We start from the raw sequence: 23,196 nt of genomic DNA, 5'->3' as shown, positions 1-23,196 counted from the left end.
GGCTAATTAAATCAAAGGGGAGGCGTTCAATCAAGTAGGGAACAATGATGCACAAACACACACAAAAAAAAAGAGGTTTACATTTTCAACTTTTTTTTTCTTTTTTTCTTTTTTTTTTTTTTTTCCATTTGGTTCCAAAATAAAGATCACACAGTTGTTTAGAGACAATCTACAACAGGAGTTACAAAAAATAGTTGCCCAGGCAAGTAAGCATACACAGGTTTCTGTTAACTATACACATATGGTTACAAGGTGTGCTCGTAGTAGTAAATACTGTATACACAAGGCGGCATTTTTTTCTTCTTCCTTTTTTTGTGTTTATCTTCACCCCCCCCCCCCCCCCCAAAAAAAAAATAAAATAAAAATAAAAAATAAAATAAAATGGCTGCCTCTCTTCTATCCACCCCCCCCCCCCCCCCAAAAAAAAAAATCATCATGGACAAGTATGATACAGCACTAGAGAAATGAAAACCAAAACAAAAGAATCTCCTCTGTACAAGCCGTGTTCACTCCCATCAGTGAAGCGTTTCTATAAAAAGATCTTTAAAAAAAAAAAGTCAGTGGGAGATTTTTTTTTTTTTTTTTTTTTAAGTTAAGCAGATAAAACCAAACATGGTGCATTTTTTTTTTTTTTTTTTTTGTACAAGTACTATGCTGTATAGATATAGAAAGGGCATTTGAAGGGGGTGGGGGAGGGAGGAAAAACAAAACTTGATATTACAATTTACAATATACAACAACCAATATCACAAACCAAAAAGTGAGAATATACACTGAAATGCACAGGTCAAGGTTTTGTTTTGTTTTTTTCCCCCTAATTTTTTTTCCCCTCATACCAAAAAAAGGGCGGCAAAGCACTTTTACATTACAAGGGTTTACAAATGTACAAGTATACAGTCAGAAGTATGCGTGGTCACTACTAGGATACATTATAGATACAGAGTCGACATCAAAAAACCAGAAAAAACCTACAAAGTTTTTATATATATATTTATATATATATATTTATATGTACTGTATATGCAAAGATTCTACACCAAGTATACATGTTATATTTATAGAAGCAAGACCAGAAAAACTCCCATGCTAAATGACGTGTAGGCTGGTTAGCTTGCGTGTGTGTGCGTGTGTGTACTCGTCTACGTTTGGCTGACAAATTAAATAGTCAATTCGGAATAGTGGTTAAGGGAGCCAAAAGTTAAATAGGAAACAAACAAGAAGAAGAAAAAAAAAAAAAAAACATGGGAGAGGTGGAACAACACCCCCCAAGTTCAGCAGGCCGGGCGAGGGTGGGGGGGGGTGGAGCTTATTGGAAGGGTCGGCATGGAAACGGAAGGGTTGGGGGAAAATTTCCTTCTTTTTTTACGGGTTCGCATAAAGCTAGGGGGAGGGGTTTACATGATGCCGTTGGGGGGCCCGCACAGGGGCCCCAGGTCCACGCCGTTCTTCATGTAGTACTTCTCCAGCTTGGCCAGGATGTGTTTGCCATACGTGTATTTCCGCAGCGTGGAGATGTGCGGCCGGATCTGGGGGGAAAAAAACAAAAAACAAAAAAACAATAATAATAATAATAATAGTTAAAAAAAAATAATAATAAAAAAATCACATTTGGGGAATTTATTATTATTGATAGAAATCAAATCGCTTCATTTTTTATTTTTATTTTTTGGTGACACCAAGTTCCAACTCAAAATTTACTTAACATATTTTTTTGGATTATAAATGACACTTTTTTTTTTTTTCCCCCCCTCCATATTTTGGCTCCTATCTCAACTTGGATGTAATGAGAATGGCAATATCGTGACTTCACGATTATTAAAACTGCTACAAAATATCGTCGTCATGTCACGATATTTAAACGCAAGCGCATACGTTTCAAAAAATGGTTGATTTCCATTTGTGCAGTTATAGCACCCTCTGGTGGCTAGTTTTTTTTTTTTTTTAAGTGCAGTTTAATTTTCACAAGGCATGTTTTGGCCCTTCTATGTTTCAAAATCAACGCTAATTGTCAGATGCTTGTGAAGCGAGTCAATACTGCATGTGTATTTTTATATTTTTTTTTTGTCGTCATCAAATGTTCCAGCAAACTTTTTTTTTTTTTTCCCCGAGCGTGGACTCCCACCTTGTGCATGACGATCTTGCGCTGGGTGGGCTCGGCCACGTCGATCATCTTCTGCACCACGTAGTTGGCGTACTGGTCCTTCATCATGGTGTATAAGGCACTGTGGGGGCCCTCCGTCAGGCTGCACACCTCGTCGATCAGCACCGCGCGCTCCGCCCGTGACGCGTGCGTCACGCACTTCTCCACCACGTTGCTGGCAAACAGGAATGAATGAGAAGAAGAAAAAACAGGCGGTGGCTACGCTTTTATAGGACCGTAATAAGTAGACATTTTTGAGAAATGCCTGAAATACACCACCACTATATATTAGGAGTGTGACGATATATCGATAGAAATCGTGATACTTTGCTTCAAGGTAGATTATCGATACGCAAGTATCACAATATTTGTAGTTTAATATACAGCCACGAGAACGGCTCCATTGTTCATTAACTTATTGAGCAATGACTTGGCGGGCCACTAGGGGGAGCACCTGGTAAGAGTGGCAGGAAAATGGACGCAAGTCTTCAGGCGAAGAAGACTCATCGGCTAACTTTGGCTTGTGGAAGTCATTTATCGAGTCAGCAACTGATTTTGCATACGTTTCTATGAAAAAGGTGGATTACATCTTCAATTTTAACATTTTACGTTTCAACTTTAAGCACACAACTTCTGAGGAACATTAATATTGATTTAATTGGATTTCATATTGAAGTAATTTTACTTATGTGACACAAAAAAATGGTGTCAGAGTTTATAAAACGAAACGACGACGTCACTGACGTTACAAATTTGTTCACAGAAAGTTCTGACATTTGTATTTGTTTAAAAAATAATACACTAAAGTACTCACTGTAAAGAAGACATGATGGTACAAAAAAACTATTTTCTCATTGAAAAAACATCAGTTTGTCTCGAGTAGTTTTATCGTAATTATTGAGGAGTTATGACCTGACCAATATATCGCTAATCGTGGTATCATCATATCGTGAGATAATTATGATCATGAGCCTTGTATCTCATATTGTGTCGCATTGTGAGGTTCCCACCCCTACTACATACACTGTATACTTAAGTCATTCCAAATCCTAAAAAATGACAAGGTTTTTTTTTTGTTTTTGTTGTGTTTTTTACCTTAGCACCTTACACTAATTGTTACAGCTTTGAGGTGAAACTTTGTAAAAACTGAAAAATGTCTCGACATTTATTTATTCATTCCTTGGTGAAATCACAGATGACAGTAAGACTTATTGAATTTTATTCACATTTTGTTTTGTTAATGTAGTTTTTTTTTCAATGATGACTTCCTCTTTACCTTTTATACTTTAAATTTCTAATTCTTTTTCAAATATTTCTCAGTACATATAATTAAGTCATTCGAATTATATTGACATATTTATTCAAAACAATCTAATTTTCCACACATTCCTACTGTATTTGGTTATTTTTATTCGTACAATTTGAGTAGCAACTGAGTAAAATGTTTTTTTGATTTTTTTGTTTACCTGGCAAACTTGTGCTGGCTGAGTCCCAGCACGTTCCCTCGGATCTCCGCCACGATCTTGCTCTTATCTTCGGCTCGGCCGTGTTCCAACACGTGCTGGATGACGTAGTTGCCGTACTGATCCTGTGCAAACGCAAATGGAAGGAAGAATAATCATCAAATAAAACGCAGCAAGTGGTTCTCAAAATGTGGTACGGAAAGAACGCGTGAATTAATGTTACAGTGGTTAACATATTTGTTAAGTACAGTTGAGCTGTATTTATTTTTATTTTTAAAAGTAGTGTTCCCTCGTTTGTCACGGGTTCATCTTTCGCGGCCTTGCTGTTTCGCTGCATTTAGGTTAGTTTATTTTTTTGGTCTTTGCCATGGATTCGTCTCGATGAAATGAAACGAAACCTTTCTAACGGTGTCTGTCCCATCACTGCACGACATTGCATTCAAGTCATAGAAAATATACTGTGCTGCATGACAAGGGAAAAAACAAAAAACAAAAACATACATTTAGTGGAAAAAAAAAAAAAAGAGGAATGAAAGCATTTATAACAAACTAAAATCTCACCAAAATGAAAAAGACAAAAAACAATGAAATAAATATACTGTGCTGTATAATAAAAAAAAAAAAAAAAAAAAAACACTTTTAAAGGAAAAAATGTACAAATGAAAAAAATAATATATGATGAATGAATAAGCATTTAATAAAGTTAAAAAAAAAACAAAAAAAAACACACAAAACAAAAAAACAAATCAATGAAAAAACCTATATAATAATTGAAAAAAAAAAAAATTATATATATATATATACTGTGCTGTATAATAAGTAAATTAAAAACATACTTTTAATGAAAAAAAATGAACGTAAATGAAAAGAACATGATGAATGAAAATTTATAATAAAGTAAAAATCACACCAAAACGAAAAAACATAACTGGATTTTAATTATTATTATTTTTTTTAATTAACACGGATTTCCATGATCACAGGTAGTTTTTGGAAAGTAACACCCGCGATAACCGAGGGAACACTGTACAATACATTTACTACATTTTGACAGCCCCACAAATCGATACACCTCCTCTCTCCCCCCCCCCCCTTTCTTTAGGTAAAGTAAACTAGTCGTCACTCGAGTATGAACCAATACCATTCAAACTTATGACATATAAAATTTCACTGACCACAACGTCAGATCATTGTGTTCCTGTCCATGCATAAAATTATCCGCCACAGTGTGTTGCCAAGGAGGACTTGTTTTGTTTTTTTTACCTTGTATTGGCAGCCTTCACAAGTACCCGATACCTTGAAATATGGCCTGTATGGTAACGATATTACACGCCCATACACAATAAATGAGTGACGGTGTTAAGCGGACCTGCACGAGCTGCTCGGTGTGCTGGTGGAGCTCCTCCAGGATGGGCAGCGTCTGCTCGGGCAAGCAGTGCTCCAGGATGCGCTGGATGACTCGGCAGCCGTACGGGTGGGTGGACAAGGCGAACACCTAACACACACATGCACGCCATTACACTTCGACGTCAAATGTAAACATTAACTCCTGCTTTTTTGGAAAATATGTACTACAAAACGGCATTTCTGTGGGATTTTTGTTTTGTTTTGAACATTAAAAAAGGTCCTGAAAAACAAAACAAAACTGTGCAACATTATTTGTCGATACGAGCCAGGAAGACGCACACCACATGAGCAGGGGGGGGGGGAGAAAAAAAAAAAACAAAAAAAAAAAACAAAGATTCTTCTGGAGACTGTTGCTGTGTTGCCTTCGCGTGTGAGCAAATGCTCTTTTCGACTTTGTCAACATCCCAGTTACAAAGAAAGACTTGAATGTTGCTGCTTCATTGGCAAAAAAAAAAAAAAAAAAAAAAAAAAAAAAAAAAAAAAAAAACAGCCACACCCTGCGCAATGCCACGGGGAAGGTGAAAACAAAAAATTCCTCACGCTACACAAACAAACCTGAGTCCACACAAACGAGTAAAATACGCAACACTCATTTTTTTCAAATTTTATTTATTATTGTTTTTATTTATTTTTTAAATTAATTTATTATAGATATGCATTTTATTTTGATATATATGATAATTACATATTTCGCAATATTTCTTCTTTTTGAAATAAATATATATATATGCGCGTTAATGAACAAAAGATGGAAACCAGGCTACTGTTGGTTCGTGTTGCCACGGCGACAGTGTGTGTGTGTGTACCTGTCCCTTGAAGGCGTCAATGATGAAGTGCAGCGCGTGCGGCTGCACGCACTCGATGCACTTCTGCACCACGTGGTTGCCGTTCTGGTCCTTCACGCACTTCAGCACGTGGCCGTCCAGCTCGCGCACCATCTCGCTCTGCCGGCAATAAAAAAGAGAGAAGACAAGTCATCATTGGCCAGAAATCAAATAGTGCCTTCAAGCAGTTTTTTTTTTTTTTTTGTTAAACAGGGGCTTAAGTGTAGGCAACAAACATCGGTGCGCTTTGAACAGTCGCCCTGGAGAAAACAACTTGTGAGCTCCATTAGTGAAGAGATGGATACATCACAAACACACCCTAGCGGGTCTTGGCCCGAAAATGTAATGAGTCATTTAAAAAAAAACAAAAAAAAACGGGGGAAGCCTGTGAAGTTCGCTCGCTTCTCTTGGCATCAACAGTTATGGATTAGCATTAAAAAGCCAAAGTGCTACTTACTCTTTGTCCTGCTTTGTGGCCAAAACGGAGCCATTTTTTAAAGTTCAAAAACCTACAAAAAATATTTTGATATACAGTAAAATCCTTGACAGTCACAGTCTTGCTATTTCATGGACATTTCAATAACCAACAATTCTGACAAAATTAATTGCTTATCAAATTACCGGTAATCGACAACTATTTTAACAATCGAGTCATCGTTTGCCACCATTTTCTATTTGAAAAGTGCCGAAATCGTCTGATGTCAGTATATCAACAGCAATTGTTTACAGATTTCTTTGTGAAAGAAGACCCAATTATCGTCTGTGTTTTAATCAAAATAAAATCTACAAACATCTCTTTATACGTTGGAAAACAACGACTGAACTGGTAACATAGTACATCAATCCCCCTCCCCTTTTTATGTAATCACTATACGAATACAAAGTATGAAATAACCAAGGTTATTTTAGGTAACTGAAACTAACTTTACAAAAAAAAAAAAAAAAAAAAAAAAAAAAAAAAAAAAAAACTTTAACAAAATAAAAAAAAATGCTTTTTAAAAAAAACAAACTAAAACTACATTTTATGTTTACAAAACTAACTATATAATTATAGTAAAAATGTCCTTTTAGTCTTTGGTAATTAATGGAATGCATGAGCCTTTGGGGATGATTTTACGTTGATTTATTTTGATATGAACCGGAATAAGGTCGTTTGAAAGTGTGTCACGCAGACGTGACGACATCTATAAGCAGCCAAATGAAAAGCAAGCACCTTCAGATGACATCGCTCCCATGGTGCTTTTTTTTTTTTTTAAATATTGCACACAATATGTAAAATACACACACAAAAAAAAGATAAAACAAAAAAAAATAATTCTGAAACTAATAAACTCAACTAAAACTAAGCATTTCTGAAAGAATTAAAACTAATAAAAACTAACAGAACCACCCTGAAAACTAATCAAACTAACAAAATTTACAAAACAAAACGCAAAACTAAGTAAAATGAAAAATTCCAAAACTATATTAACTCTGGAAATAACCACCAATCCCTGGTTAATAAACAGTAATCCGGGGCTAAAAAAAATACTTTTGTAATACACCAATGCAAAATTAAAATGCATCTGATTAGTCGATGAATATAATTGAATAGTCGATAGATTCTTTCAAATATTTTTTATTAAAAGCAATAAACACTACCTTCACAAACAAGCCATACAAACATGCATGCATTTTTACAGGAAAAGTAAGTCAATGAATGAATCATAAAGTCAAGAGTAATCGATAGATTCATCCATTTTATATATAAAAATAAATATATATATATATATATAAAAAAAAAAAAAAAACAGCACGAAAGTTGTTAAAAATGTGGTCTATCGTGTACATGTTTTTGTGTATGGCGGTACTCACAATGACCTGCTGATCGGACGGGATGAACTCCAGCGCCTTCTGGATGACTCGGCAACCGTACATCTGCAGCGCCAGCGACAGGACGTGGCCGCGGATGCGCTCGGCCAGCGCCAGCTTCTGGTCCAGACTGCCGAACTGCGCACAAAGTCAAGTCTGCATCTTCTGCGATGATACAATTACGATAACAAACAAAACAAAACAAAAATCACACACTGGAGTCTACCTCAAAGAACTTCTGGATGACGTAGTTGCCAAAGACGTCCACCATGAGCTGGTAGGCGGCCTGCAGGATTTCACTGAAGACGAGCTGGCGCTCGGCCGGGCTGGCCCGCTCCAACTTTAACTGGATGAACCTGCCGCGAGGTGATCGTCACTTAGCTTTAGCTTAGCATGATGCTAACGCCCTAAAACTCAGTGCAACATGACAGCTCGAAGAGCAAACGCGGCCCTGTGATGGATGCCAGGCTAAATTGCGGATAAGAAAGCCAGCGATAATGATAGGCAAGGGGGAGGAAGAGAAAAACAACAACAACAAAAACCGTCTGGAATGAGCAGACGATGCGTCATGCTGGATAAACACAAAATTGAAACACATGGCAGGCTCTGGAGAAATCGACTGTATGTGGTCAGTGGAATCCAACACACCTACAGTCTGTCTGCTTCAAGATGAGCAAAATGTTTGTGTAAAATAATGCAAATTGCACTTGAATGCAATCACGTTTGACCGATTAGTCCATCACTTAAAGCAATATTTTAAATTGCTATAAATAACATGTTAATGTGAAGTACAGGTACAAGTCTAAGGTGGGATTAGAACCCTCGCCTCCTGTTCACTGATCAACGCTTTAGTAGCCTACCCATTGAGCTACGAGAGGACAGGTACCATGCCAACCTCATGATCTACTGTAGTATCTGTGTCTGAGTGTGTGTGTGCGTGTGCCTTTCAAGTTTTGGGGCCAGGCCTGGGTGGCAGCAAGCAAGAGTCACAAAACTGTCTGCTTCAAGATACGAAACACTGTAGGGCCCAATCAGTCGGACAAAAGCAAGCCGATTTGGTCCGTTTTTTTTTTTTTTTTTAAACACCCCCAACCCACCCAAAAAAAGCTCAATTTTTGCAGATTTTTTCCCCACCTCTTTTGTACAGTTAAACACATACTAAAGGACAAAGTATTTTACAATTGTCAAACGTTCGATTTCCTTAACTCATTTACTCCCAGTAACGTATAAATACGTTTTTTTAATGTTCTAAGTGTCCCAAAGACGTATTTATACTTTTTTTTTTGTTTTTTTTGCTAGAGCATACAGAAGGCTTTGATGAAGCCTCTCAACTGCAAAGAACGGTTGCAGAAATGGTAGTTATTACACAAACGGCCAGCAGGTGGCAGCAGAGCAAAGGAGATCAACCAGGGCCATCTTGAAAAAAAGCTCAATTACTTAAATTTTAAATAGATTTGTGAAAACTGATGAAACGTAGCTCTCTTCTAATGCTAATTGCTGCAAAACGGAAACAGATACAAACATACTTTTTTTCCCTGATGAAAGAAGTGACTTTTATCTTTTTTTTTTTTGATAGATTGCATGCTTTTATAACAATAGAACACAATATTCTGTGGGCCTTGCAAAATCAGTCAAAATCCAGTAAAACAGCCGGGAGCGAACGGGACTGCTTCTCTGAAAATGGCTGGGAGTGAATGAGTTAATTTTGGGGAATCGGCCGATCCCTTTAAAATAAACCGATCTTTTCCACCAATCTCATCTACCCGCCTCAGAGGTTTGAAAAAGCCAGCCAATGTCCGCTTCTACTAGGACTAATAAAAGGTTTTTATTTTTATTTGAGAGAATTATAATGTGCCGTTAAAACAACCCATTTGTATTATTTCACAGATATTATTCAATGTTCTCCAATAGGTATATTTGCTGCTGTTTGGCCCAAAAGGAACTTGCATAAACATCGTGTTTCTATTTTTTTAAAACTTAATATTTTTAAAATGTGTAAATATTTATTTTCTATTAAAAAAAAATTAACAGGCGTTCTGTAAAACCGATGATATTGAAGCAACACGCTAACGTGGCTAACCTGCTGCCGTGCTGGTCCTGGCTGAACTCCATGATGTGTCCGGCGATGTCGCGCAGCTGCAGGTTGGGGTAGCGGTTGTTGCGGAAGTCTTCCAGCAGGCGGCTGCGCCCCGACGGCATCACGTCCGACATGCCATAGCGGAGCCGCGACGACGGGAACAGCTGGCTGCTGGGCGAGAAGAGCGACGAGCCTGAGCTGGCGGCGCTGCGGTACTTGGCCTCGGCGCCCGGGGCGGCCGAGATGAAGCGCCCGCTCCCGTTGGTCAGGCCCCCTGTGAAGGGGATGTGTGCAAATTGAAGTAGATGCAAAAAAAGCCCGCAACACTCGGCCCCGCACCCCGCCTACCCAAATTGAGGTTGGACGAGGAGCTATGGTTGGAGAGCGAGGGCGGCGGGGTGAGCGAGTGGGATGGGCCCTGGTTGGGCAGCGGCATGCCAACCGGGCCGGGCGAGGGGCTGAAGCCCAGCGTGCCGTTATAGAAGCCGCCGTGGCCGATGGGCGTCAGGCTGGAGGGCGTGCGCTTGTACAGCTCGCTGTTGCCTGTCAGCGAGTCGCGCCGGGAACCGCTGCCGCCGCTCGAGTTGGCCACTAGAGGGGGGCGGAGACAACAGCAACAATCCTCCGTGTTAAAAATGCAGGTCAATTGCTCGAGTTGAAAAATGACAAGTCTAAATATATTTACAAATAAATATATGAATAAGGATATTTCACTCTTTTTTTTTATTTTATTTATTTGTGTTTTTTTATTTCTTTATTTAAAAAAATATATTCTTTAATTCTTGATACACCAAAATAAAAATAAATACAAATATAAATATAGTTACAACTAAATATATGAATAAGAAAATTACATACTTTTTTAAATATTTTTTTTAAGTCTTGATACACCAAAATAAAAAAAATACAAGTATAAATATGTTTACATAAAACACAAAAATATTTTAAAAGAGATTTCAATGCTCCATTTTTTTAAATATATATTTATTTTTAAAGTATATTTTTTAATTCTTGATACACCAAAATTAATAAAAAACAGCATAAATGTGTTTACATAATACAAATAAATATGAATAAGGAGATATCAATGGCTCCTTTTTTAAAAAAAATACATAATTCTATTTAAATTGTTTTTTTTTTTATTGTTGAAGCACTAAAAATATTCTTTTTGCTGCATGTTGAAAATATATTTTTGAAATGTAACAAATACTTATACATACATTTTCATACTTAACCCTTCCCAGCTTGAAATGACGTTTACATTTGGGGAAAAAATAAAAAATGTAACAGTTGGCATCAAAAAAGTGAATACATTTGACATCTTCTGCCATCTAGTGGACCTATACTATACGTTGCGAACATCGATGGATAAAACACTGACAAATTATTTATAATTAATAATATTCAACCCAAATAAATATTTTTTTTGAACAACACATGCATGTTTATGGATGAATAAATAAAAATGTAGTGAGAAAAAAAATGTTTGTGTATCGTTGCCACAAAAAGGGATGGAATCATAAAACACCAACACTGAACTGATGTTACATAACTGCATTCAGAAGTGAAATTATTCAGCACATTCAAATCACCTTCACGCTAATCCATATTAGAGAGAGATTCTCACGTCGGTGGTTGTCAAAAAACATAATTTGTGGAAATTTCCGCTTGATAAAACACAACGAATGAAAACCGTTCCTACCTGCCGTACCGAAGCCTCCCAACGTGGCCCCCAGCGTGGCGCCGAGGGAGGAGGAGGCTTGCTGACCGAAGCCCAGCGATGCGGAACCCGGGCCGGGCTGGCCGGAACCCTGCGAGAAAAGCGAGGAGCTCTGCGAAGACGAGCTGAGTGAGGACGAGCCGTAAAAGGAGCTCCCGCCCAAGGGGCCGCCGCCGGGGCCACCCTGTTGCTGGGGCTGCTGGGACGTCATGGCGCGGAAGGGCCCGTTGGCGCCGCCGCCCAGCCCGCCGTTGGCGCCGCCCGCCGAGGCCGCCGCCGCCGCAACTGAGTGCAAAACGGACACGTTTCATGCATTCACTGAGAGATAATATTATTATAATAATATACTACATAATTATAATATATAATAATATTTGAATGTTGGAAGGTGACATTTGAATTTTTCCAGGAAAAATCTGAAACTGAAATCCAACAAACATTTGTTCACAAAATAAAATAAAAATGCCTTTTAAAAAAGGAAAACTAACGGAAACTACATTTTAGGTTTACAAAACCAACTAAAACTAACTATTATTATAGCAAAAAATGTCATTTGTTTTAGTCTTTGGGAAGTAATTTAATGCATGGGGCTTTGGGGATGATTTTAAATGTGATTTTAAGTAGAATTATTTTTTAATATTAACCGGAATAAGGACGTTTGAAAGTGTGTTACACAGAAGTGATGTCATCTAGCAGCAGCCAATAAAAAAAGCACCTTCAGATGACGTCGCTCCCATGGTGCTTTTTGAATATTGCGCACAAGTAATACACATTTAAACAAAAAACAAAACTAAAAAAATAAAACTAATACTGAAACTAAACTAATCATTTATTAAGTAACTAAAACTAATTAAAAAAAAAATAAATAAAGCATATTCTTGCATGTGTGAATTGTACCCATCTGTTAAAGTCTGTAAAGTTACAAATAAAGAATTAAAAAAATAATAATTAAAACAATAAATAAATAAAAAATACTTAAAATAAAACATTTCCAAACTACAATAACACTGTTCAGTAGCGGTATTTGATTGACAGTCGACAGGCAGAGAAAACTGCTTGATTTTCTTTTTTGCGATTTTTATGCCTCAATTTATCTACTTTCTAATTTATTTTAATCATTCAAATCCATCCATCCATTTTCTTAACCGCTTAATCCTCACAAGGGTTGTGGAATAATAATAATAATAATAATAATAATAATAATAATAATAATAATAATAATAAATAGTGAAAAGCGTTACATACCAATAAAGCTTACTAATAATAGCATTATTATTATTATTATTATTATTATATAATGAAAAGCGCTATACAAATAAAGCTTACTACTACTACTAATAATAATAATAAATGTATTTATCAGCGCCTTTCAGGACACCTGCTAGGGCAGACTAAACTAAACTAAGACAAAAGCAAACCCAAAAATTTGGGCAGAGAAAAATAAATAAATAAAAAAAAATAAAAAAAAATTAATTAAAAAAAAAGAAAAGTGATCAAGCAGGATTGTTGGCAACACTGCTCTCTGTGGCGTGTCAAATTTACAAGAATTATTCATTTTCACTTCACCTGCTTGCGCAGCAGAAGGCGAGATGATGACGGACGCGGGCGCCATGAGGCGAACTGGGCCGCTGCGAGCGCCAGTGTTGACCACCAGGGCGCCCGTCTGGTCGTAGTAGGCGGCGGGGGCCAAGACCGGATAACCTGGAAGGGGAAGTAAAATAAAAAATACATAGGAGCAAGCTGAGAAAAACAAAAGGGCACTTAACAGCGAGGGCAATCGAACCAAAGGACTCACCAGGCACTCCTGCCGCCAGCCCCTGCCCGAAGGCGAGGGCGGAGTTGACGGCCGCCGTGGCAACCAGCTGCTCGTTCTGCTGCCCTTGCTGGCCCTGGCTGGGCGTCAACGGACGCTGGTTGCCCCCCGCCCGCATCACCTGCTGTTGGTTCTGCTGGCCCTGGCCTGCCGCCTGCTGATTGGCCGAGTTGTTGGCGGCGGCCGCCTGCTGCTGAAACAGATTGGCGGGGTACACGCCCCACGGCGTGACGCCGTAGTACTGAGGAGGCATCACTGCTGGACCTACAAACACACAATTTGTGAGTCGAGGATTTTTTTTTTTTTTTTATTTAATAGCGAGCGCTAAAACTTACCAAGAGTAGCCGCCGCCGCTAGTCCCGCCGCGTAGGGGTCCGTACCTGGCGGGGCGGCGCTGATGATGTAAGGATTGGGCACAAAGGCAGGGGCCAGACCTGGAGATGACATCAGGAAGCCATAAACATCAGATTCTCTTCCATTTGTTGAAAAAGATGGAAAAAAAGGTGTCGTTTTCCCAACCAATGTGCGGCTGCTGCGCCGCCGCCAAGGCGTACTGTTGCTGCTGGGCGGCCGTCAACTGCTGCACGGCGAGAGCGTTGTTTCGCTGGAAGAGCTGTCGGACAAGAGAAGAAAAATTGATTCAAAAGGAGGGCTGGGCAATATGGCTTTAAAATAAAATCCACAAAGTTGTGTTTGTAATCAATTTTGCAAAAAATGTGAGATTACAATAATCTGACAGCGAACGACCCGAACACACAAACCTGCTGCTGGTTGGCGTAATCAAAAAGTCCGACGGTCGGCGCCGAGTCCATGGTCATCTGCGAGTTGTAGTCGAACTGCAGCGGCTCCATCACCGACTCCATCGGGTCCATGGCCACGCCGCCCTGGTCCACGCCCGGGAAGTCCTCGGGCGGTTTTGGGCCCCCGCCGCCACCGAGGGCCGTCAGCCCGTCCACGCCGACGCCCCCCGGTCCGCCCAGCAGGTCCCCCTCCGGGCCTGGCGGCTGCATGCTGCCCGGCGGGCGGCTGTGGGAATGACAACGTTGACGCAAAAAAACAAAAAAACAAACGTTGCCTTGCCAAGAAGCCGCTGTTGCGACTTGAGACGCACCCGAACTCTTTGACGTCGACGTCCAGTCCGTTCTGCACGGGCAGCCCGTTGGGGTTGATGACGTCGTTGATGACGTCGGCCTCCACCTCTGCCAGCTCTTTCAACTTTTCCGCCTCAAACGTCGCCTTTGGCTTCTCTCGCTTGTCCTCCACCACCTCACCGTCACGTTGACCCTGTGCCGCGCATCACAAAAAGGATTCAAAAGTGCACCCAAGGTAAGAACTTCGTTTTGGTATGATTTGTAGTTTATTATGATTTTTTTTTATTCATTTTTTCCATTAAAAGTTTTTTTTTTTTTTTTATTATAGATATATATATATATACTGATTATAGAGCACAGTTTATTTTGTTTTCATTTATTATATATATATATATATATATATATATATATATATATGTTTCTCGTTGGTATGATTTTTAGTTTATTATGAATACTTTTTCATTCTTCATTTAATTCATTACTTATACTTATTTTATTCATACAGTATATAATTTTTTCATTTACTATATATGTTTTTTCATTGTATGATTTTTAGTTTATTATGAATGCTTTTCTATTCATTATTTTTTTCCCCTCTTTACAGTCTTTTTTTCCCATTAAATACGTTTTTTTTTTAAATGTAGTTATTATATAGCACAGTATATTTTGTTTTTATTTATTAGATATGTTTTCTCGTTGGTATGATTTTTTTAGTTTATTATGAATGCTTTTTCATTCTTCATTTACATTCATTTTTCCCCATTAAAAATATTTTTGAATTTATTCATACAGCATAGTATATAAGTACATAATTTTTTCATTTATTATATTTTTCATTCGTTGATTTTTAGTTTATTATGAATGCTTTTTTATTTTATTCCTCATTTATGTTTTTTTTCCCCTATTTACAGTAATTTTTTCCCCCATTAAAAGTATGTTTGTTTTTTTAATTTACTTATTATACAGCACAGTATATATTTTCTATCTCTGGAATGCAATTTCGTGGAGTGACGCGACAGACACCGTTGGAAGGGTCTCGTCAAGACGAACCCGCGGATGCCCGTATGTTCCCGGCCGGACGTAGGGTTCGAGAAGTACGGCCGAGCAAAGACAAAAAAATAAAAAAACAGCACAAAACAGCAATGCCGCAAAAGATGAACCCACGACAAACGAGGGAAGACTGTTTACCCATTTTAGGCAACTGCTGAGAACAACACAAAATCCCCGAGACTCACATAAGGTCCTTTCCTCAAGCAAGAGTCCAGCTTGTCTGCAGGCGAGGAGGACAGCACGTACTCCACCATGCTGACGCCCAGTCCGCCGCTCTCAGATCGCGGTGACATGACGGAGCCCACGCCCACTTCGCCGCCGCCATGGAACCCCTGACCGGGTCGGCGGGACACCATGATCGGCTGAGACACCGAGTGGTCTGTGGCAAACGGAAGGGACGCTTGAGAAACTGAGGAAAATATCCCTCCGTTTAAATGAATCAAGAGCAGAGGGAAAAAATTTAAGAATCCAAATGTACCCCCCACCTGAGGCCCCCCATGCGCTGTCCCTCCACTGGTCAAGGAAGATCCCCTTTGGCCCATCCTTCCCGGAGTCGTCTGTCTCCCAGAACTTCTTGCCGGTGAGCAGCTGCTGCAGTGAAATAAAGCCAGAGGGAAAAACGGTCAAATTTGATTCGAGACAGCAAAGACACAATGAAAAAAATTCATCATTTGCGGGCTAGATTTACACTACATGGTTCAAGTGATAATTACGATTATTTAGCCTCCAGTGGCATAATTGGGATATGAATGATTGAACCCTACAAGAAAGGAAAAAAAATATATATATTATATATATATGGAATTGTCAACGACACGCATAATACGGTATTAGCAATAATTGCAACATAAAACAGGAAAGGTAAGAGTTTGAAAAAGTCTTTTTTTTTTTTTTTGAGGGGAGGAGCAATAAAAATACTACATTAATTTAAAATACAGAAATATCAGAAAGTAGTACAAAATTATTGTACAAAACCCCCCAAAAAATATTAGAAAGTATTACAAAATTAATTACAAAAGTATTCAGCAAAAAATAAAAAGGCACTAAATATTCCACATAATATGCAATAATATTAGATTAGGTAAAAATACAAAAATATTAGAAAGAAGTAAAACAATTTGATTAAAAAAATACTAAAATATTCAAGTATAAAACACTAAGTACAAAATACTTGTGTAATCAGTAAAATATAGTACACGAAAATGACAAAATATTTGAATAAAACTATGCATACAATAAAAAAATATTGATAAGAATATTGAACAAAAATGTAAAATATAAAAGTGAATATTATAAAAATACCAACAATTCAATCGAACACACACAAAAAAAAATGGGGAAATAAATATCAGAAAAGTTGTTGACAAGAAAATGACTTTTGTTGCCCACAATCTTTTGTCCCAGAGTAGAATGAGGTTGAATGAAGCCAAACTTAAAAAGTGTTTTTCGGCTTCTTGTCTTTCCTCCAATCTTGTTATTCTGGAAAATCAAAGGCCAGGTCCGCACATCCCTTCTAAACTTTCCGCCCACTTCCAACAACTGTGGATTTCCTGTTCGTCAAGTCTGCGGTTAGCCAAGGGATTGGCCAAGGTGCCGAGTCCACCAGTCAGCAACAACCAGTGCCGTTTAGCATGCGCCTTTTGGCCTTGACAGAAAAAGACAAAGTGTGTTGGTCTCACCTCTCCCATGGCGCGTCCTTCCAATGCCAGAGCCTGGAAGTCATGGTTCAACTCGTCCATGGAGCGAACCTGAGGACAAAAAATATTAAAACAAAAAAAATTATAAAAATTCAGCAACAACAAAATTGAGTTTCTTTTTAAACGAGTGCGTATCTCATCTGACTGGGAAGACGTAATGACAGCTCCAAACAGTATTATTTCCACAAGGGAAGCATTTACTTTTTGTGATACTGACGAACACAACATTGTGGGGCAACCACACCACAGAGTCAACAAGAAGGCAAATTGTCATTAAAAAGAGAAAGCTGTTTGATGTCTCTCCATAAAATGAAGTCACTACAGATACAACTTGCTTTGTTTGTTTGTATTGTATTTGGTGTTAATGTTTTACTCACGTTTGTTTTTTTGTGTTTCTGTCAAGCGCTTTGTGACAGCTCAGGCTGTTTGAAAGCGCTATATAAATAAAGTTGAGTTGAGTTGAGTTGCGTTTCCACAAGGGAGGCTTCTATTTTTGTCATACAGAAAGACAACATTGTGGAGCGACCGCAAGTCAGAGTCAAATGGAAAAATGATTTATTCATTGTTGACTTCCTGTACTATAATTCAACAACACCATCTCTTTCATGGCCATCCATGAACTGAACTTATTACGAGCCGGTCTATTGGAGGGAGACATTTATTGATGATACATGTATGCAGACAACATCGTGGTGCAAGCACATTTCAGACTCTGGTGGGACGCTAACTGTCGGTCAAGATCGCATCTCGAATGCCTTTAAACTGTGATCGTTAGTTACTCCGCAGTCTATTTGAGGGAGGTGTTTATTTATGCAACATGGGCAAAGACAACACCGGCTGCATTGAGCGCATGTCAGTCTACTTGGAGGCAAATCTTCATTCCATTTGTAATGCCCAACCATAAACTGAGGTTATTACCGTTCCTCCCCAGTCTATTTGAGGAAGGCGTTTTTTGTTGTTGTTTTTTTTTTAACATAACATGAACACATTCATCTTGGTAGGTGCTGCTGTTTTGGCCAGTCACCAAATGAAGTCTTCCACACTTAAACAATAAAATGTTATGACCTGACAATCACCGCTTTTTTTTTTTTTTTTACCCCCATTGGAGAGTGGCATTTATTCATGCAACACAGACTCAAAAATCATTGTGGTGCAATTGTTTCTGCGCCGCTGGAGATGCTGCCATTTTGGTCGGCAACGTAGCTAAAACAGGCTCAACTCTCTCATTTCCATTTGTATTTGTATTCCATTTGTGTCGTAGCGCCCTTTGGTGGTTAATTAGAGCAGTTTAATTTTAATTTGGAATGTTTTGGCTACTGCGGCGTCATATAAAACCACTCATACCAACAAATATATTTATTTTTTTTTTTTTGCACAATCCTGAGTTTTTAACACAGTATCGGTTTGTTTGTTTTTTTAAGTTTATTTTTTTGTTTTGTTTTTTAATATGGCCAACCTCCCCACAATATTGTGATAATTATCGAATCGTGATATTTATCTCATCGTAACGTTTGGATAACGTTACATTCCTAGTAAGAATACTGTTTGGCGCAATAATAGCAGACACATACCTGGCTGTCATGGATGTTGTCCCCAGTAGGCCAGCGGTGTTTTCCAGGCTGTTCACCGTGCTGCCGCTGGAAGAAGTAGTCCACCATGGCGTCATCCTGGGAACGTCCGGCACCTGCCACACCCTGAACGGACAAAATGGCGGGCGAACACATGCACGGGATTTTCTTTTTAGCGATTGTGTTTGTATGTTTTTGCAAGAGTAAAATTATATTTAAAAAAACGGGGTTAACGACAAAGAGAATGTGACTGGCGTTACCTGCTGGCTGGGCGGCGCGGCCTGAGGCGTCTGCCCGGCGGGAGGGGCGTGTCCTCCGCTGCTCAGCACCACGGGCATGCTGCTGGGAGACGTAGTTCTATGGTGGGGGCTGAAGGAATCCTGCCAGAGTACTGCTTTCCTCTTCAGCGCGCACTGCTCATTCCACCACAGCCTGGCCAGGGGAGCAACAAAACAAGCGGTCGGCCATGACATCACCGTGTGAATAGCTAATCGGCACATCAACGTAGAATCGCACTGGTTGCCGGGCATAACTCAGCGTTTCATTGGGACTCGTAAAGCGGGCGATTTTCTTGAAGACTAAATCGGCGACACTGGCTCATCATTTGCTTCAGTTTTTTTGTTTTGTTTTTTATTTTACCCTACAAAGAAGAAATGAAAGTTTCATACCACAGTTACAGGAAGCATAACGATTACAGATATTAGTGTTATCGCACTGTTGCTCATAGAAATGAGCCACAGATTTGCTAATGGGAGCAAGTGAACGAAAACATTCGGTACACTTGCACAATCCAACAAGAGCCAAAGTGCTGAAAATAATGATAAAAACCATCTAAAAGTACAAGAACTTTCCAACAGCAATTAAACAACGTTGAAGAAACGAGTACTAAATCATTAGCAGGGAAGTATTTCTAAAAATTAGACAAATTCAAATTTGAAAAAAAAACATTACAACAAAAAATATAACAATTAGGCAAACATATTACAAGCTGAAAAATTATTCAACTACAATGTAGTCAAAATGTAAAAACTATCACAAAATAAAAAATATTACGCAAAATAAATAAAAAATACAAAAATAAAAAAAACTAATGAAATGAAAAATACAGGGAAATAAATGAGAAAAACATTTGAAGAAAAATTACATATTGGAAATATGACAACAAATACTAATTAGATGAAAATGAGACTAAATACTAAAAATATAGGGCAAAATAGAAAATATTTAAAAAAAAAATAGACCCAACTATTACAGAGTAAAACAAAAACAAGAATAAAACTATCATGCTAAAAAACACAAAAAATATTAGACAATAAATGAAAAAAAAAAAAATAGATGAAAACCCAAAACAAAAATGTGTTTGATTAAAAAATACATATTTGGAAAAATACGCAAATGATAAAATAACACAAAAATATTAGATGAAAAATAAACTATTGTCATTTGTTTATTACTGCAAACTTCAACATTAACAACCAACTTTTGTTTTTAAGTTTATCATAAACACTTTCATTCATAAACCACTGAACATGGACTATGGATTGACCCAATTGTTTAACTCCCTATCTTTCCCGCAATCATTGCTGTTCTTTTCATCCCGAGGACATGGAAAAAAAAAAAGATTCATTCACAAGGAAGATAGTGAAATGCTATCCAACAAATGGAGTATAATCATTTGCACGGTGAGAATATTTGGGGGAAATTTAGAAAATCTCTTGGAAACAGGACAATAGTCACACATTTCAGCAGTTCCATATGCATCAATAAACATATAGCAGCGCATTTTAAACAAATGCACTTTAGAATGACAGTATCGCCCTTATTTTATAATCGTTTCGCTGTAATAAATTGTGCTGAGGTGCATCTTCAAACTGCAATTGTGGCCATACTGAAAGAATATGATTAGAGGAATCGGTTTATGGGCACTCACCTTGCACAATCTGATTAGATCCCAAACAAAATGTCTGCCTTGACAATGATAACAATGCTCACTTTCTGTTGTGATTCATGCAGTCTGGCAGATGGATGCTGAGCAGGTTAAACCCCTCAAATAATGCATCACGCTCGGTCCAATCTGTCTTTTACACCCCCCCACCTTACCTTATCCCTTTTAATCGCTTTTCAGTAAGGGGGGGGGGGGGGAAATCACCAGGTTCATATTAGGGCCTTCAGTGCACTTAGCCATATTGTTCAATTTCATTAGCATGTATGTTAGCCATCTTCATATACACACACACCCTTTTTGCCAAAAGACACCATTTGACTGTTGATTAAAAATACGGTCAAACACGAGAAAAAGGTTTAACTGCACCACCCAAGAGCAGCTTCGATACAAGTGTCAGGTATTTTTTACGGCTAGGGCGACGAAGAGGCAGCTCGACAAACACCCGGAAATCCACAACACTCGGGTCATTCGCCGACGTGACATGCTTGCAGCACCCGGAAACAAGCAAGCGACTATTCCCTGGTTGAAAGCCACCGAGAACCGGGTAGTCGACTGCGGAGTCCACCGGTCAATATATCCATATCATGTATCCACCACCGGCTACGTTGACGGGGTGTGACAATACAGGTTAGCTTGCCCGGGCACTCACGTTTTGTCTTTCCCGTTCCACCGCGGACATGACACAACAAAAGCAGGCAGAAGGCGCACCGGCACCGACAATCAATAACCGAGACGTTCATTCGCCGGTATGCGGGTTCACTCACGCCACAAACAGAAAGACTCGCTCGGTGTGTCGGCGTCTCGCAACAATAACACGGCCTGCCCCCCTCCTCCGACTCCACACCGCTTTCAGCCCCGGGTGAACCGGTGACAAAACATGGGCGCCAACGTGTGTTTTGCAACAAGCGGCGGTGGTATTGGGGACAAAACGGCCGGACGAGCGGACTCTCTTGCCGGTGTAGCCGGGCAAGTACTCGTGACGCGGGTGCTAACAAAGGCCCGCGAGCTGTCTGGAGTGGAAGACCCGCACAACGGGAAGAAAGAGGGGGGGTGGAGGCAGTAAGCTCGGGAGGCGAGTCGGCTCCGTCTCACAAAAGACACTTCTTTTAGCCCCGTCATGGTGACAATATCCGCACCGGTGCGTGGCTAAGCGGCGTGCCGAGGTATCGCGAGCGGCCAGCGGGCGATACTCACCGGCGGAGAGGGTGGATGGTGACGGATTTCGGCCCCAGCTTCTCTCTGACGCCCCAGGATTTCACTCCGACAACATGGCGGCTCGTCGGAGGAGTAGGCGCGAGCGCTGCATGATGGGAAGGGCCGGGAGAGAGCGTGCGGTTCATTGCGCCAACCCGGGAGGGGAGGGCCGCACCGGGGCCCGCTTCCTTTGTTAGGCCGTGTGCTGTATTTATGGACCTCATTCACGCCGTTTGTCAATGGAGAAATACTGTACATTCATTCCTGTACCGAAGCGGGGTGTCCCGACCAACACGGCATACCCGTCCGAGCAGCGTGCCACACACTTCTGTGCATGCGCAGTAGGAAATGACAGAAGGGGTTCGGTGGTTGGGGTTAGGGTAACGGGTATGCTAATTCTGAAGAGGTATGCTGATCTGACAAGAACAGGGGCTGTGGCGCCGACATGTTTTGTCTATCACACCGTACTGAGGGAAAAAAATGACACATCTAATTTAATGAAACAAAAACATTGTTATTGATGGTGGGGAGGACTGTCTCCAAGGGAACCAGGTAACTGGCAGCCATGGCAACGCGCTGCGGTCAGACACACAGAACGCCACTCATGGCGCCAGCCTTCAAAAAATAAAAAAATAAAAAATAAGGCCAAAACAAAAAGCCTCATCCGACCACTTGGAAATGAGCGGGTGGCTCTCCCTGTTCGATCCCCCGGGGCTAAAGGGAAGACTGCCGCAAAGCGTGTGGGGGTGACGTAATGCAGACAGACTGTTGCCATGGTAACAGTGTACTTGTTCCTATAATGCATATTTTTAGCATAAAAACGACTGGATGAGCATTTCCAGTGTTGTCATTTAATTCAGGATTGTTTTGGCTGAAACCAAGCCACCCCCCCCCCCCCCCCAAAAAAAATAGCCACTTTTAGGGATGTAACGATCAATAACGGCAATACGTGATATCGTGATATTAAAACTGCCACAAGATGTCGTTAACCCGACGGTTGATTTCCATTTGTGCAGTTCTAGCACCCTCTTGCGGCAAGTGTTTTTTAAAATGCTGTTTAATTTTCATGAGTCATGTTTTGGCCCTTCTATGTTTCAAATCCACGCTAATGATCAGATGAAGGGGCACGTAATATGCTTATAAACCGAGTCAATATAAGGATGAACTCAATGTGGGCTTGTACACAATACTGATTTATTTTAAAATTTATTTTCATGATTATTATTATGAATATTTAGTTTTTATTGATTCACAAAAACACATTTATTTATTTTTATGATAATTTTATTTGTTTTTTCTTGATTCACAAAAGCACAATATTGATTTTTTAAATTTGTTTTTATTATTTATTTTCTT

At 39.5% G+C, this 23,196-nt stretch overlaps 1 protein-coding gene across 6 annotated transcripts; it reads right to left on the bottom strand.

The window, feature by feature from the left end:
- Window positions 1-417: 417 nt before the first annotated feature.
- pum1 (pumilio RNA-binding family member 1) lies at window positions 418-22,179 on the bottom strand. 6 transcript variants are annotated; one of them, XM_077506996.1, is made up of 22 exons: window positions 21,841-22,179; window positions 18,962-19,133; window positions 18,705-18,827; window positions 17,116-17,184; window positions 15,922-16,024; window positions 15,622-15,845; window positions 14,407-14,579; window positions 14,057-14,321; window positions 13,815-13,908; window positions 13,631-13,729; window positions 13,278-13,559; window positions 13,049-13,183; window positions 11,465-11,767; window positions 10,111-10,353; window positions 9,766-10,036; window positions 7,912-8,041; window positions 7,689-7,823; window positions 5,817-5,954; window positions 4,973-5,098; window positions 3,607-3,728; window positions 2,123-2,315; window positions 418-1,526 (listed from the first exon to the last, which is right to left on the bottom strand). In XM_077506996.1, the coding sequence occupies exons 1-22, from the start codon at window positions 22,062-22,064 to the stop codon at window positions 1,395-1,397; spliced, it is 3,756 nt and encodes a 1,251-aa protein (XP_077363122.1). In that variant the 5' UTR covers window positions 22,065-22,179; the 3' UTR covers window positions 418-1,394. The 6 variants fall into 6 exon arrangements, with proteins under 6 accessions (XP_077363122.1, XP_077363121.1, XP_077363124.1 ...); XM_077506995.1 differs by having other exon boundaries at window positions 15,922-16,027; window positions 21,841-22,178; XM_077506998.1 differs by having other exon boundaries at window positions 15,622-15,815; window positions 21,841-22,178.
- Window positions 22,180-23,196: the final 1,017 nt, after the last annotated feature.

The sequence above is a fragment of the Festucalex cinctus genome, chromosome 19, assembly GCF_051991245.1.
Source record: "Festucalex cinctus isolate MCC-2025b chromosome 19, RoL_Fcin_1.0, whole genome shotgun sequence".
In the NCBI taxonomy this organism is placed as follows: Eukaryota; Metazoa; Chordata; class Actinopteri; order Syngnathiformes; family Syngnathidae; genus Festucalex; species Festucalex cinctus.
The sequence above is the reverse complement of the archived record's forward strand: the minus strand, read 5'-3'. Positions and strand labels throughout refer to the sequence as shown.

Bases quoted from the DNA above. Each gene is read 5' to 3' on its own strand.
- pum1 (XM_077506995.1), bottom strand. From the start codon at position 22,064: ATGAGGTCCATAAATACAGCACACGGCCTAACAAAGGAAGCGGGCCCC. The intron at 15,846-15,921 runs GTGGGGGGTACA...TATTTTCCTCAG, and splicing joins CAGCGCATGGGGGGCCTCAG to TTTCTCAAGCGTCCCTTCCG. The intron at 14,580-15,621 runs GTGAGTCTCGGG...TGCGCGGCACAG, and splicing joins GCTTGAGGAAAGGACCTTAT to GGTCAACGTGACGGTGAGGT.